This window comes from Epinephelus fuscoguttatus, linkage group LG12, assembly GCF_011397635.1.
Source record: "Epinephelus fuscoguttatus linkage group LG12, E.fuscoguttatus.final_Chr_v1".
Taxonomy (NCBI): domain Eukaryota; kingdom Metazoa; phylum Chordata; class Actinopteri; order Perciformes; family Serranidae; genus Epinephelus; species Epinephelus fuscoguttatus.
The window spans coordinates 11,477,932-11,494,125 of record NC_064763.1 but is presented as its reverse complement, the minus strand read 5'-3'; the positions used below and the strand labels follow the sequence as shown (position 1 = coordinate 11,494,125).

The following is a 16,194-nucleotide window of genomic DNA, read 5'->3' as shown; positions in this document are numbered from 1 at the left end:
GAGTGAGGAGCTGCTCCTGGCGCTGATACTCTCGGACCAGGCAATCGACAAGGTAGTGAGATGAAACAGACACTCCGCACCAGCCATCTGCATCTGAGTATCCACCAAATGGCGCAGGAGTATCTGCCTGTCTGAGGAGCCCAGTGATGGTTCTCTGGCCGTGACTCCTGCTTCACCGTCCCTGACGTTCTGCACACTCAGCAGGTAGGCCAGGTGAGCTCTCTCATATTTAAGATGAAGTGCCTCCGTCAGCTGCTTGGACATGTCCTCTGGTGATCTGCCGCTGCGTCTCATCTCGTCCATCACAGACTTGCAGATGGCCTTTGTGTGTCAGGAAAGCTGGCACAATGTTGCTGAAGCGCTCTGGTAGCTTCTCCAGCCACTGCGGCTTGTCAGCATGCCAGTACTTTTACAAGCCTTGCAGGTGAGCGCGAGGCTAAAATATAATACTGTCCGCTGGTGCCAATGACGACTCTGGGCCTTCCGACGCCAGAGGAAGCTACCTGAGGGTTGGGACAGCCATAAAGACAGGGCAAGATGTAATTGTTTCTAACCCTCTCCATGATTGTGTGCTCTGGCTTCCAGATGAAAAATGGATGAAGCTGAAAGTACTTTGGTGAGGGCAGCTCAGAGATTGAGTCGATGAGCTCAGGCTGAGGTGGATAACGCCACAGGGACAGCATGTTCATCAGGTGACGTACTGGACGTGACCGGCCAGAGCCCCAACGCTCCATCTCAGTCTTCATCCAGATCTTCTGCTGCTGGGAGCAGTTCCACTGTGCAACATCTTGATCATGGCCTGGGACAGAGGCTGCAGGCTGGTGTGGGGCATCTAATGGGACAGGAGGTGCTGGACATGGCAAGCTGTTAAAACACAACAAAAAACTACAGTATATACACAATAAGAGAAAAAGGAAGAGACCTCTGTACCAGTGACTGCTATGGTTAAAACAATGCATCAATAAAGGAAAAAATGATCCGCACACTGATAGAGCTCCCATTAATCCATGATTTATTTTGTGTCAAGTGACGTTTCAAACAAACGCAGGTTCTTCCTCAGACTTGTACCCATTACAAGTCTGAGGAAGAGCTCATGCGTTATTTTTTCCTTTTTTGATGCATGTTAGAAGTTTATGATCCAGCACCCTTTCAATATTTCTTTGGGATGTGCGTGTTATTATCTTTTTTTCTATGATTAAAACAGTGTCACAAAAATAAATACCTTCATCAAGGACAGTGTCTATTTGTGCTTCCACAGGGGCAATATTCTGTAATGATGAATCTGGGATGGTGAGATACAAACAGGACAGGCAAGTGAGACATACAGATTACTTATGAAAATTAAGATATTCTGTCTCACAGCATGTAAGAAAATAAAACATTTACCTTCAGGAAGACATGGAGCTGCTGTTATCCCAGGCCCAGAAGATGAACTGTGGGAGACTGGCTTTTCATGTGCTTTTAAAAAAGTTGCAACAAAAATTGTATAAAACCTTAACAGACACCGGATGTCGTATTTACTTCACATTATTTAACACATTTGATTTGTCAGAATGAAACTGATCAATATCTGAGATACACTGGTAGTATAAGAGGATGACATACTTTGTCTAAACACTTTGGGCGTCTGCTCTTCTAGTTGTGGAGCAATGGCAAGCAGCTGAGGAGGGACTGGCAGTGGGGTCTTCACTGTAGCTGTAGGATTAAAAGAAAAAAAAACAAGAAAGTTCACGACATTCAAGATAATTTAAAGTGTGAAGTAAAGAACTAAAATAACCTTTCACAGGGGGGTCACTAGGCTCAGCAGGTCTGGAAACAGTAGCTGTAGCTGTTGGCTTTGTCCTGTGAGCTGTAAAAACAATTCAATGTCATTTTCCTCACACAGTCAAGTTTGTTTAAGCTTAACAATGTGTCTTTACCTGTTGTTTCTGTAGTAACTGCTGGTACAGACTAAAAACATCCAGTTTTACTAAATTGTGAATTGCCATTATTTTAAATAGACAAAACAAAAGCTTTAAAGTGTTTGCAAACAGGTAAAGCACAGAAACAACATTAATAAACTATAGTACACACATCACCTGTCAGTCAAAGATGTGGCATGTTAACCTGTATCTGAGCTACATTTTTAACATGCCACATCCTTATATGACAGACCTATCCTATGACAGACTGAAAAAAGCATGCAAAAAAAAAAACAAAGCACTTACCATCATCGCTGACATGTTAATTCCTTATGTTAGTAGGAGAGTAAAAGAACACAAGCATCAGAACAGGCCGAACATGGCCAAAACAACAAACTAGTTGACAGAACAGTAATGGCAGGTGAATTCTGGTTCAAACAGAATCCTCCTCCACACTGATAGAGTAAAACCTGTTGATAGAGATACAGCTGGGGCACTGGAGACTTCTGCTGGTGGCTCTGAAAGCACAGGTGATACAAAACTTTAATCATGTACAGTAACATTTTAAAGAAACTCTGTTAATTAATACAATAGATCCACTTACTGAATTCAATGTCAAATTCAGATGGAGGCAGGTTTAACATCGCTCTCTCCAGCTCCTCATCCTCCTCCATCACTAGGCGACAAATAACAGTAATATTTATTGTGTTAGGTACATTTAATGTTCACATTAAATCAGTATTTGCATATTTTTGTAAACTGACCAAGAGATCTAGATGTGTGTGTGGAAGCAGCCGATGTAGAGGAGACTTCTGCAGGCGGTGGACAGGACTCAGCCCTCTGCTGCTGGAGGAGGTACTGCTGCAGGTTGTACATCTTGCTGTTTTTAACACACTTTACTCCGACAATAAAGGCAGCGTAACCGTCCTCCCTGCTCTCCCAGATCTGCCTCCAGGTGTGCTTGGCCCTGGCTCCAAAGCCAACTACATTGTCCCCCTCTGATGAGACTGGTGGCGCAGGCTTCCTGGAGAGAAGGTACTCCCTCAGGTCCTCAATTTCCTGGAAGCTCCTGGCATAGTCCAGGAATGACAGCAGGCTGTCCTTGCTGTTCCCTTGGGGGTTGAAGGTCCCAGCTCTCTCCTCCTCTTCTACCTTATTGATGAGGTAGATGGTGTAGCCGACATCATTTTCAAGGAGCCACCTGTATGGTTTCCCCTTGTATTTTCCAAACTGCAGCATGTACTCCCCCATCACCTCCTGTCGGTCCGACACATCACCCCCCCGCTGAAGGACCGCAGTGAGAGCATTAGACCTCACAAGGTCATGTCTCTGAGGGGGAGACTTGTCCTGAAGAGAAGGGTTTTTTTTAATTCTCATGGCCTCATCTGAGGGGTCCTGCCGCAGATGGCCAGATGGACCCTTCCTGAAGGACACTGTCATCCTTCCTGGGAAGAAGCTGAAGGACTTCTTCATTATCTCCTGTGCACAGCACAAACAATGCATATTATATGGTAATAATTAAACATGTAATCCTGCCGTCAGCAGAGTTATTCATGTTTACATTAATCAATCAGCATTTTTAATGTCTAGGTAACAATGTTTGATATTACACAGATGGATGGTAGATAAAGAAGATAGAAGGAGATATACTTTATTAATCCCTAAGGGTAAATTCTATTTTTTCACTCTATTTTCATATACACACAGGCCCAAAATACACACACATGCACAAATTGTGGATGAATAGACATACATGCAGGCAGGCAGACTGACAGACATATAGATAGATAACATGAAAGAAATGAGATGACAAAATGTCTGTTTCACTAAAATCATTCATTCATTCATTCATTCATTCTAACATGTAGACTCTTTACCCACTCAAAATGTACACTAAACCTGCCCAAAATATGACTGTGGCAAAATATTCACAATAACTGCTCATGAACTTACAAAACGATGGGACAAAAGACCTCAGTTTTAAAGTCACGTTACAAAACATGATGAATGAGTCACATAAAACAAGATTTCATGTCAGTCTCAGCAAGAGAGGGACTGAAAAAGGGATTGACAGCTCTTTCACATGTGCAAAGTACTAAAATTAGCCATTGTTAACACTGACATATAATTTTACATACAGCACATAACCTTAATGTAACGTACCGAACCTCAGCTAACGTTACTGTAATACAGTTAACGTTAGCAAACAACAGACCGAGACAGAACAACAAAACTTGAGCATACTCTTTGCAATATTATACAGTTTGGCCAAATACTCATCTGAGAATCGTTAATTTTGTACTTAAAACTTACGTTTGACGAGTATGACTCTTTGTTTACTGTGATAAAAAACACCGCGAAATGGAAAAAGCCCACTGCTCTCTGTTTACTGCTGCTGTTGTTCTGTCTGTCACTCACAGAGATAACGTCTCCTTACTGTAAAGAAAGGGGGGAAACAGCGCCACCAAAATCCCACTTGTGGTCAAAATATATATTGCAGTGTTAGGGTAAGAACTACCGTTGAGAATGAATGGAAAAGTTAAGGGAGTTAGTGTCTACTATACTCGCCGCCCGCGCGGACCGCGGAAGGTCCCCGGTTCGAAACCGGGCGGAAACAGTATTTTCTGAAACTCTTATCTGAGTTTGGAAGGTCGAGATTAAATAAATATTCAAAGATGGTTGTGAATAAGGAAACAGCAGGCTAGTTATGGTTGTTAGCTGAGTGTGAAGAGACAATAAGGGACTTAATAATCTAAGAGAGGGCAGGAGATACAAAATAAGGGTGGCTTGTTCAATCATTTTGTAAGCACTAGGGAAGGGCTTAGGTTTTTCTTTGGGCTAAGGGGACGAGCATATATTACACATGTACAATGATGACGACGTGTTCAGGTTTTGTTGACTTTATTTGCACAGGACAACTGCAAATATAACAAGAAAGAAAGTCTTGGATAAGTATAGACTCTCTGTGCTGATATCTTGACTGTTTACGCTGTACAACTGAGTTTACTTCCCTACACGCACAGATTGTAGCCAAAAATAATAAAGTGATACATAACGCATCTGTTACTGACCTAACATCAAACGAATACTGATTAAACAACATAACATGTACAGCCTTCTCACTAATAAACTCAATATTGTGGCTGCTTTTATCATTGACTTGTATTGTACACTGAGCACCTTATCTTATATGAAACACATCTTGTAAACTGTTTATAGTGGCTGCTAACATACACAGCTTCATGTTATAAACCTCTGAACACAATGTTAATATGCATTAAGACAATAAAACGAAATGGTAAGGTCACTATCATTACAGCGCAACGCCATTACGTCTTACACCCACACAACGTGCGGGATACAGCTATGTTAGCAGCTAAGGCTAGCTGTAGTTAAAGGGCCACTGTGTAAAATGGGTTGAAAACAGTGACATCAGTGGCCAAATTCTAGATTGCAGGGCTCACTCGCTCACCCCTCCCGTCGGGTAAATGACGGCAGGCTCGTAGGGACAAAAAGACTTGCGCACGAGTTTTTCAGGAGTAGGTCTATCTAGCGATGAGGTGAATGTTTATTTAGAAATCTAAGCCATGTTACAATATTGTAATGAATTCCTCATGAGCAGGAGACCAGAGGAGCGTTCGGGAAAAAGGCCCATTTATTTGAGCACTCCAGAAACTCCGGTAACACTCCACTCCGTCCCAAACTCTGACTCTTCTAGCGTAACACACACACTCCATAACTTTACACACATACTCGTTTACCATACTGAGTGGGGACCCCCCTCCCCTCTCTGCTCCGCCAGTCTCCAGCCCACACACTACTGACAGCGTAGCCTGTAAACAGAGCTCAGCTGTTTATTTAGCCTAGCAATATCTCCAGCCTATAGTAGCTGCAATGGACGACTTTGAACGCGATTTTGAAGAGTTTCTTGTAGCGGACACAGAGCCATACCTGTTTGAGCCGGAGCATACAGATGAGGAACTCCATGTGTTGGATGCTGAGCGGGCGAGAAGAGAGGCTGAATGCACAGAATGAGATTCAGTGCTACTGCTACCATTGTTGGTCTGCAGCCTACTCATGACAGAGTGGAGACTTTGGTGAAATATCACTATTTTTTAATATCAGATTTGTGTTTGTTTGTTTTTTTTTTTTTTTGTGACACTCCCCTCCTCTAACAAATAAAGAACAGTCCCTAGTAGGAACCCAGAATACAATTCTAAATCTAAACATGAGCACAATATGGGACCTTTAAAGAAAACATGTCTTTCAAACCTGTTGGTGGGTTTTAGTGTTCAGATGGTATTTAAAATAAAAATACAACTGTTGAATTTGTATAGCCCAAATAAAAACCTGAGCTCTTCCCTAGCACTTAAAAAAATATTTGACGTGCCACCCTTATTTTGCATCTCCTGCCCTCTCTTAAATAATGAACAGTCCCTTGTTGAGGTTTTATTGTCTCTTCACACTGAGCTGACAACCATTACTACACTTCTGTTTCTTCATTCAGTCACATCTTCTGAATATTTCTCTTCTCTCGACCTACCAAACTCAGCTAAGAGACTCAAAAATACTGTTTCCGCCCGGTTTCGAACCGGGGACCTTTCGCGTGTGAGGCGAACGTGATAACCACTACACTACGGAAACTCATGCACTTTTTAGTTCGTGCGCGCGTAGACAAGGGTAGCCTAGATGTGAACGTATAAGTCAAATATAGTTGTTACGGTATATTCCGAGGCAGAGGCCACGACCTTAAGGTTTCAAAATACTGTTTCCGCTCGGTTTCAAACTGGGGACCTTTCACGTGTTAGGTGAACATGATAACCACTACACTACGGAAACTTGTGCATATTAAGGACGTGTACGCGCAGAAATACGTAGCTAAAACGAAGTCTTTTGTGAAGTGAAGATTTTATCTGGTCAAGACAGAAATAGTAAAACACTGGACTGAAATAATTTAAAAACATTAGGACTTTAATAAAGTGAGTTAGCTCAGCTTCAGGTGAAAATAAAACCTTAATAAACGTCTGTACCGGCACAGAAACAAGGTACCACCCGGTTTGGAACCGGAGACTTGGACATGTTGGCGGAAATAGTAAACTTTTATCCTCTTTAACTGTTCTCTCAACTCTAGGGTAGCTCTTATCACTAAGACTGTAATATATGTTTTGGCCACAAGCGAGATTTTAAAACTGTAAAACTGTTTTAAAGTTGAAGTTTTGTGGTGTTAGCTCTGACAGCTTCTGACTTGGTTTGTCCTTAGCTAACGTTGCTAACATTGGTACATAAAGGTTGTATGTAACATCATGTCAGCGTTAACGTTAGCTGATTGTATATTTTAATGGGAGTGTACCTATGTTCCCCGGGTTCTATGTTCCCCGGGTCCTATGTTCCCCGCTTTGTATGGGACCGGGGAACATAGAACCCTTTTTAATAATAAGGGTTCTATGTTCCCTGCATTTCCCCAAAAGGACCCGGGGAACATAGGCCCTTTTTTTTAAAAAAGGGTCCTAACCCCTAACCCCTAACCCTAACCCCTTTTTCTCAAAAGGGTCCTATGTTCCCGGCAACAGCAGGGAACATAGAACCCTTTTTCTTAAAAAGGGTTCTATGTTCCCAGTCCCATACAAAGCGGGGAACATATTTCCTTTTGGGGAAAGCGGGGAACATTGGACCCTTTTTTTTTTTTTTAAAGGGTCCTATGTTTCCCGATCGGGGAACATAGAACCCGGGGAACATAGAACCCGGGGAATATAGGGATGACCCCATTTTAATTTAGTGAATAAATATTACAGCATACAATATGTCTATTTTATCTCCTACATGTAAGACAGAAGTTTATTTGAGGTGGTGTAAGAAGTATCCTTCACTGCAGTAAATGTACAAACACTACACTGTGACAATACTCAGTCCTGAATCTAAAATGAAGTTAGGGACTGTTCTTTACTTATCAGATCCTCAAAGCTTCAGATATTCTTCCTTAGGCCTCCCTGAGTGCAAGATGTACATTAGCCCTTCTGTGGACGGAGATGTGGGGCACTTCCTTCACGGGACGTTTTTTCTCTGGCTCCAAATGGTCTGTGTTGTCTTCCTGTTCTGAGAGGTCTGCACTGTCTTCCTGTACATTGTTATGCTGGGCCAAGAATGTCTCAGCCACTTCCATTCAAAATTCAAGAAATTGCATGATGCCCTTTCTTGGTGTGCCGCGTACTATGTGGTCTTGGCGGTACAGTAGCCAGCTGTTGGCCAGAGCATCATCTGTGAAGTGCATGAGCATCCGAAGCGTCCACTTCTTGGTACAGACGCTCATCCTGTAGTAACTGATCATCCTGTCTATGATGTCATCCGCACCCATCTTGTTGCTGTATTCACAGACAACACTTGGTGGTCTGATAGTCACATATCGTTTCAGTTTCTTGTCCCATTGCTGGCAGGTGTCTTCAGGCTGTGCATCATGAGCAACAGACAGCATCAATACTGCTTTGTTGTTTCTGTCTTCAGTGGTAACTTGTGCTGAGGGGCCTCTTCCATCCTTTTTCATTGTTTTGTCACTTGATAGCTTCTGTACTGCTTCAGAAACCCGATTCTTCATAACTGTACCAGTCAGGTACACCTGCTTCTCCATCATTCGATTCACAGCTTTGATGGATGTGAAGAATCGGTTGCAGTTCATCTTTGTACCAGGACGGAGAGTTTCAGAGAGATGATCAATGACCAAGCCCCCCAAACCCAGTTCCCCTGGTTCCTGGACCTGCGCAGTCAGTGCATCTGCATCCTGATATAACTCAAAGTCGAGCGTGATGCCTTCCTCTGAAGCACAAACAAAGTTTTTCATGCCAACTGGATTTGACTTCATTGGGAGATATTGTCGATTTGGACAGGCTCCTGTAAATAGTATCATCTGCTCATCAATAGAAACGCACTCGGGTCTTGCCTGAGACCTGCAGCCTTTCAGATATATATATATATATATATATATATATATATATATATATATATATTCAGAATTAATAAATCGAGTTTCTTTTAATCTTGCTGTAAGTAAAAGTCTGATGTCAGCTGTTCTGTCAGCTCCACCTGCAGGTTTTACTCTACCTGTGTTTTTTGTCACCTGTTTTGTTGTTTTGGCCGTGTTCTGGCCTCGTGTTCTTTTAATCTCCCACTAACTGAAGGACTGAAAACATGTCAGCCATGATGCATGAGGTCTTTAAAGGATGGGGCCTGTTAATAACACAGCTTAGATACACTGCAGGTTAATGTGCCACACCTTTGATTGAGAGGTGGTGTGTGTTACCTGTTCCCAAACACTTCAAAACATTGACTTGCTCCAGTTTAGTGATAGTAGGTGTTTTCAGTGTGGAGCAGCAGAGACGACAGAGACCACAGCTAAAGACTGTGAAACATTAACAATCTCTGATCGTGACTTGTTTTTCCAGCTGACAGGTTGAAGCCACCGGCTGCTGTTTCCAGACCAGACAACCCGACGACCCTGACGTCAATGTGATTGTTGTTTCTGTGAAAGGTTATTACATTTGTTTTCTTCTCGCTTTAAATTTTTAAATCCTCTTGAATGAAATTCAAACTGTTTTTCTTCTAATCCCACAGTGAAGGCTCCACTGCCGGTCCCTCCTCAGCTGCTCACCATCACCCCTCAGCTCAGGATAGAAGAGCACACGCCTAACATGGTGACACAGAGTATGTCGTGTTCTTATAGCAGCAGTCAGGTTTCTAGTCTTCGACCTGGAAAAAATCTGTTGAAGTCTGACATGTTAAAATCTCTGCGGTCAAAATATACAGTGAAAATAATTCCCTCAGGTAAAATGTGGTCCTAATAACGTGTCCTAACGTTGTCACGCTCTGATCACACCGAACATACTGGGATGGATTTATGGTAATATTGGCAGAAATGGAATATGATATAAAGTCTGTTTTATTTAGTGTATACTCTCCTGAAAGTAACCATCATCACCATCATCAACGTTTATATCTACATAGGGAACAGGTACTTGTCTACAGAGATCACCATGTCTCTACAGTAGCCCTGAACAGACAAACCAAACACTGACTCTAGTTAGGGACTCTGGGTCATGAAACGTGAGCAAAACAAATTTGTGTGTAAATGGTTTGCAGAAGGAAATTTAAGTGTATTCTTGCATTCATCAATGTGTGTGTGTGTTAGTAGCTTCGATCTCTTCGTAGGTACAAACAGAATCTGCACCTGCCTCTGCTCGTAGTGCTCGTGTAAATAAGACACTGCACATAAATTTTGCTTGTCATTGTTAGAAATGTTAAATTTCATATTGTGCTCTGTTCACAAGACATAGATGCCACTGAAACATGTAAATTAAACATGACATGAGACTAGAAATAAAACACATTTAGATAAATTAGTTGGCATTTAACAGATGGAAGCTCCAGATTATGGTTCTTAAAATCGTGAATGAGTTATTTAAATCAACTTCATACAAAACTGGAAAACCCTCTTCTGTGATTAAATAAAATAACAAACCAACGTGCCCCTTGTCTCCGCTCTTTACGGGGCATGTGAGTTCTGAAACGCATTTTAGAGTTCTGCGTTGAATCAATGCCGTAGGCGTCCGTGTAGAGCCTACGCCGTAACCTATGCCATAGCCTATGCCATAGCCTATGCCATAGCCTAACATGCACCTCCCCAGAATTGTAACTACGTGTTGTGGTGACGCAGACCTCCTGTCTGTCGCTATATACTAGGGTTGCCACCTTGGATTTGTGGGGAAAAAAAGGGACACTCGACCAAATGTTTGAGGCGGAGGGCTCAGCCATTATTACTAGTTCAGACTGACCAATGAACATGAAATTCAGACATAGGAGACCAGATTTGCCATCATTTCATGTCCTTCTATGTGCCTGTATTTTATATAAATTTTTATATTAATGAAAAAAACAAATCCGTGTTACTAAATTCTTACATTTTTACATGTATCTCACCATAGCAAATTGGAAGTTGACATATTCTGCCATATATGAAAAGGGGAGACTCTCTGGAATCTGGTAATATAAGAACCATGATGGTGGGACATTCTGTCACTTCACAGCTGTCCAAAACATGTGGTTTGTGCCAGGCAGACATGATTGACAGTATTTTTCATTATTGCAAGAAATTCCACTGACTCATTCACAAGTCAAAAATGTGTTTTCTCTGAAAGAAACATGCAACATTTACATCTAAGATCATAGAAAAATAGTCAACCAAGTGCAATGATGTCCTCCAAGATAATATTTGCCACTTTGATTGCAGTAAAAAAAAAAAATTGGGCATTGGGGGGGCACGTATCCCCCTCAATGTATATGGTGACTATGGCCCTGTCATGCATGCATAATTAGGCTGCAGTGCAAAGGTGAAGTGGCTGGTCTTGTCATACAAAGTTTGATGGAGTGTCAACTGGACAATATGGAGATATTTGCATCTTGAAAGCCGGACTACAAGTGTGGATAGACAGGGAGAAACACACGCAAGCCTAAGCCGTGGTAAGATACGATATTCCTCACTATATGAAGTGACTGATAACAAGATATGTATCATGGGTTGTAAAGAAATTCATCAGGATTTTATTTGGTAGACAGTTGATCTGTATTTATAGCATGATGGGATGACAGCACAATGATGTGTGTGGTATCATAGGAAAGCTCTGTTCCTGCGCTTTCATGTGATATGCGTGGCATTTCTGTGCGACCCTGCATTCGCGAGTAATCCATCCAACAGTAATGTGTGTGCAAAGCTGTATGAAAGCTCTGTTATACATCGTTTTAGTGTAACTTTATCATTTTTTTCGCTGTGAAAACATTCAGAAAGCTACGATTCCGCTGTTTCACGTCATATGCGTGGTTTCTCGCTATGACGCACGGTCGCGGAGAAAAACCATAGAGAAGAACAGGTGTGAATTTGGACGCACTATGTGTCATTCTGGATGGACTCCTTGGCCTTCTGCTGCTGCATTTTCCCCAAAAAACGGGACAAATTGTGTCCCGGGAGAGATTTTTTTTTCCCTGGGACAGCTGATGAAAAAAGAGAATTCTGGGAAAAACAGGACCGGTGGCAACTCTACTATATACTGACACCATTTCCCTCAGGGGAAACAAAGCTTTTATTTACTTTAATTTCACAGATAAGAAACAATAAATTGTGAAGACAATAAAGCCTCCCCAAAAATAGCATTTTAATTCTTGTGTGTGATATATCCTGGCTTCATACAAGCAGAGGAAATCTCCACTAATCTGTAGGCTAATTTATACAATGTAAAATGCCATAGGCTTGTGCTAATAACGTTAGCATTTTGTATTTGTTTGGAAAATGTGTTTAGTATAAGACAGTTGTTTTGTCTGTGAAGGTTGTGAATTGTAATGGAGCCAAATTGTGTGCCTTTACCTTTGTTAAATATTGCTGTTGTCCCTGGTTTTATATGAGAAGATGTAAAGATCACTATCCGCTAGGCTAATTTATGCAATGTAAAATGCCATAGGCTTATGCTAATAACATTAGCATGTTGTATTTGTGGGGAAAATGTGTCCAGATAAAGACAAGTGTTTGTCCGTGAATGCTGCGAGTTATAGTGAAGCTGATTTGTGTACTTGTGTTTGAAATTGTCTCTATTAAAGGCGCTGTATGTAAGAATGTGGCCAAAACGGTTACTGCACTCAAATTCAAAATACTGTTGCGAGTCGTGTCCACCCCCCCCTACAGATTTGAGGTTGCTGGACAGCGGCACGCTGGAGACTGATTTATTTGCCCACGGGTGGCTGCTGTGGCAGGGCCCCGTCGCCGTGTCCTTGAACTTCGGTCTTCCAGCGGACCGTTCAGGCAAGTCCGGCTTTTCTGCTGCTAACGCTGCTGCCGGGATACAGCTGAGAAGACTGCTAATGCTATGTACTGGGACACTGCTAATGCTGCTTGCCGTGCTGCTGTAGCTCAGTCGTAACTGTAACAGATGCTGAGACTCTACTGACTGCGTGACTGGTAGACAGCGGTGGGTGGTGCAACAGGCCAAAACACAAATTCAAAACATAAACATGATTTGCGGACCGTAATTTTTTTTTTTTTAAATGTGAATATTCTGGCTGTACTATTGTTAGCGGTGAGATCAGTATGTTATATCAACATTATTCCTTAGTCTCTGTGACATATTAGGAGGATTTTATGACTATTTGCTTTAGATTTCTTACATATAGCTCCTTTAAGCCATGTTTAATGTGTGTTTTGAATCAACTAAACTTTACAGCACTTCACAGAAACCTCTGCTGCCAACTAGTGTTTTGGAGGTATAACTGCAGAGTGACACAAACACACCACCACGCAAGTATAAATGCTCACAACAGTGTAGGCTACGTGTGTAGGCTCTGCACACAACCATAAATCCCCTTTTAGTTTCAGAGTCGTTGACCCACCCTAACAACACAAATGATGGCCATTTGGATCAATGACTCACTTGTGACCTCAACGACTCTGTAAGGGTTCACACCAACACAGTTTAAAGCCTGCAACTTCACACCAGTCTGTTAGAACTGAAGAAGCGTCTTGGATGAGAGGTGAAACGCCTTCAAGTAACTAAAGCAAGTCCAGTTGCCCGTGATATAGCAGTTATGATTCTCCGCGGAGTTTTATAAATGAGGCCCCTGGTAAGGGCGGCCGATATGGCACTATGGTAATGTGCACTTCCTGTTTGTCTGTGTCATGCAGCTCCTGTCAGCTGTGAGGCTGGGCGATGGAATTGCTCCCAGCAGCAGAGGGTGTGGATGCAGACTGAGATGGTGGCGTTGGGGCTGTGGCCGGGGTCACGTCACTTCATGAACATGCTGTCTCTGTGGCGCCATCCACCCCAGCCTGAGCTCATCGACTCCAAGCCGCCTTCGCCAAAGCACTTTCAGCTTCATCCGTTTTTCATCTGGAAGCCGGAGCACAGCGACATGGTTACAGTAGTCCGTTGACACAACGCAGTTGTTAAATAAATAGCAAATTTATGTTGTGCAGCTGCAGACATAACGTAGATCTAATATGTGTTGAATATGTGTGACGGTTGTTTCACGTAGGCTACGTTTTTATATGTTCATACCAGCTAGCTGAAATTACAGTGACAGGTAAGTCGGGCAAGAAAAAAAAGTAAGTCATTACAGCTCCTTGAAAGTCATGAAAAAGTTTTGAAATTTTGCCCATGAAAATGTGAGGGAAGCCTGAACATGAGTAAAACTGTAGCTAATATTTAGAAAAGCATCCCGCCCACTCTCCCTCTGATTGGTTTCTACCTACCGCCTTCGTCGGTTTGATTGGTACTGTAGGGTCCTAGTTAGGATAAGAATAGGATCGGCCAATCAGACGCCGAGTTAAGCGGGCGACGCCTTCACCATCTTCAGAAACACATTTGCTTTCAGGACAAAGTTTGGCCGCCAGTGAAGTAAATATATATACAGAGAAGAACAAAAACACGTTTTAACCAGCATTTCTGACCAATAGGAGAGTCCGGGGACGCTCTTACCTGTCCAAAAGGACGCATGCGCGTCGTCGCGAGGGCTTGGACGGGTCCGTAAGGACTGACTCTGAATCAGTGCATTGGTCTGTGTACTGGTGAAAATGTCTGCAGCACGGAGGCGGACAGTGCGGGTCGTGGATCATTCTGCAGCCGTGATTGTTGAACTTTCAGTGGACCTGAGTCACCGTCACAAACCCTGTTAACGGAAGGAGACCAAACTATAAACCGGTGAGTGTTTGGTACGCACATTTTACCTGTTACACCAATCTGCTTTTGGACTGATGTTCTGCTGCTGCGCGACTGTCGCTGCTTCGCCTCGTCGAAGTTTGTCCGTTTAATGTGTTGCAGATAACATTTAACCGAGCAAAACTTAACAAACCCAATTACATCTATGTTAAATATCCCGCCGCGGTCGCGGTCACGTGGCACTATGTGCGAGTTACCGTATGTAGTGGTTAACACGTTCGCCTCACACGCGAAAGGTCGCCGGTTCGAAACCGGGCGGAAACAGTATTTCTAGCATATACTCTGATCCGCGTTATTCAGAAGCGTCAAAGCAACATTATGACGTTATCAAAAATGCCTACAGACGTCTCCGCCGGTATGAAAATACTGTTTCCGCCCGGTTTCGAACCGGGGACCTTTCGCGTGTTAGGCGAACGTGATAACCACTACACTACGGAAACTGATTTCAACTTATTATTATGACTCATTCTATCAAAGGTTCTTCTTGGTAGCAGAGGGAAGACATTTTCCCTAAGGCTAGTTCTTTTCGGTTTCGGTTTGTGGTCACCACTAACGCAAATTATAACGTGACTGACTATTTTAACGGACATCCGGTCTTCATGTATAGTCATGTCTTCACAATAAGTGAAATAAGTGTTTTTATTCATTTTATGATTCCATGGTAGTTTCCGTAGTGTAGTGGTTATCACGTTCGCCTCACACGCGAAAGGTCCCCGGTTCGAAACCGGGCGGAAACATGTCATTTTAGTGACAGCAAATCAAACTACAAACGGTTATTGTTAATGTGTTTCCGCCTTTATTTTGAAATGGACAGACAATGACACTGTCACAACGTCATTTTATAGAATCCTTCCCGACCTCTTTTTCTCACTGTTGAACCAATGCAACAGCGCCAAGGATCCACTGAGTCTATGTAATGGTCAAAAAGGGTACTGCAGGAGTAGTGCTTGTCGCATTCCTCGTTAGTATAGTGGTGAGTATCCCCGCCTGTCACGCGGGAGACCGGGGTTCGATTCCCCGACGGGGAGGCACATCTTTTTTATTTGTCCCACACACTGAAATGCACAGATTCTTCTTAGTTGTTTTAAGACATGTTTTAAATTAAATTCTCCTCCAATTAATTAAATTATAACCCTCACCCCCCAGAACTCATGTTCTGAATGTCAGCTGTGAATCTATTACTACACCCAGATATTCAAACTCATGTACTAGTGATAATCTTCTCCCTGCTGCTGTAACGTCTTGATCTGGAGCTCTATTTACAGACTTTGAGAAAAATCCAGTTTTACTGTTTTACTTTTATATGGTTTGCTTAGTAGTGACAAGGACATAAAACGAAGTTCTATAAGACATAAACAAGTCAAACAGCTGTTGACTGATGGCAAACTACACCTCGTGGCTCTGTTAGTATGAACTTCTTTTCATTCTTTAATGTATTATAAAACAATCGAAATACTGCTGCCACTGGGTGAACATAAATACAGGCCTGAATATTATCTCATGCTGTAACTGTGGGGCCTTATGAATTACATCCCAGACAGCACGCATAC

The 16,194-nt window shown here is 42.5% G+C and overlaps 1 protein-coding gene and 4 non-coding genes across 6 annotated transcripts; 2 read left to right on the top strand and 3 right to left on the bottom strand.

Annotated features, from left to right (window-relative positions):
• Positions 1-1,222: 1,222 nt before the first annotated feature.
• On the bottom strand, positions 1,223-4,384 carry LOC125898158 (uncharacterized). Of its 2 annotated transcripts, XM_049591868.1 has the most exons (9): positions 4,215-4,384; positions 2,666-3,380; positions 2,506-2,577; positions 2,372-2,419; positions 2,208-2,230; positions 1,778-1,849; positions 1,606-1,695; positions 1,387-1,458; positions 1,223-1,282 (listed from the first exon to the last, which is right to left on the bottom strand). In XM_049591868.1, the coding sequence occupies exons 2-6, from the start codon at positions 3,372-3,374 to the stop codon at positions 1,781-1,783; spliced, it is 921 nt and encodes a 306-aa protein (XP_049447825.1). In that variant the 5' UTR covers positions 3,375-3,380; positions 4,215-4,384; the 3' UTR covers positions 1,223-1,282; positions 1,387-1,458; positions 1,606-1,695; positions 1,778-1,780. The 2 variants fall into 2 exon arrangements, with proteins under 2 accessions (XP_049447825.1, XP_049447824.1); XM_049591867.1 differs by lacking the exon at positions 4,215-4,384 and having other exon boundaries at positions 2,666-3,511.
• A 2,088-nt stretch (positions 4,385-6,472) lies between these two features.
• On the bottom strand, positions 6,473-6,545 carry trnav-cac (transfer RNA valine (anticodon CAC)). Its single transcript has one exon. It is a non-coding gene; the product is annotated as a tRNA-Val (tRNA).
• Positions 6,546-15,011: 8,466 nt separating this feature from the next.
• Positions 15,012-15,084, bottom strand: trnav-aac (transfer RNA valine (anticodon AAC)). The gene has a single exon. It is a non-coding gene; the product is annotated as a tRNA-Val (tRNA).
• Positions 15,085-15,308: 224 nt separating this feature from the next.
• On the top strand, positions 15,309-15,381 carry trnav-cac (transfer RNA valine (anticodon CAC)). The gene has a single exon. It is a non-coding gene; the product is annotated as a tRNA-Val (tRNA).
• A 219-nt stretch (positions 15,382-15,600) lies between these two features.
• trnad-guc (transfer RNA aspartic acid (anticodon GUC)) lies at positions 15,601-15,672 on the top strand. The gene has a single exon. It is a non-coding gene; the product is annotated as a tRNA-Asp (tRNA).
• Positions 15,673-16,194: the final 522 nt, after the last annotated feature.

Excerpts from the sequence above, each read along its gene's own strand:
- LOC125898158 (XM_049591867.1), bottom strand. The coding sequence starts at position 3,404 with ATGCATTGTTTGTGCTGTGCACAGGAGATAATGAAGAAGTCCTTCAGC. Across the intron at positions 2,420-2,505 it reads TGAATTTGACATTGAATTCA|AGCCACCAGCAGAAGTCTCC; the intron begins GTAAGTGGATCT and ends CTGTGCTTTCAG. Across the intron at positions 2,231-2,371 it reads AGCTGTATCTCTATCAACAG|GAATTAACATGTCAGCGATG; the intron begins GTTTTACTCTAT and ends TACTAACATAAG.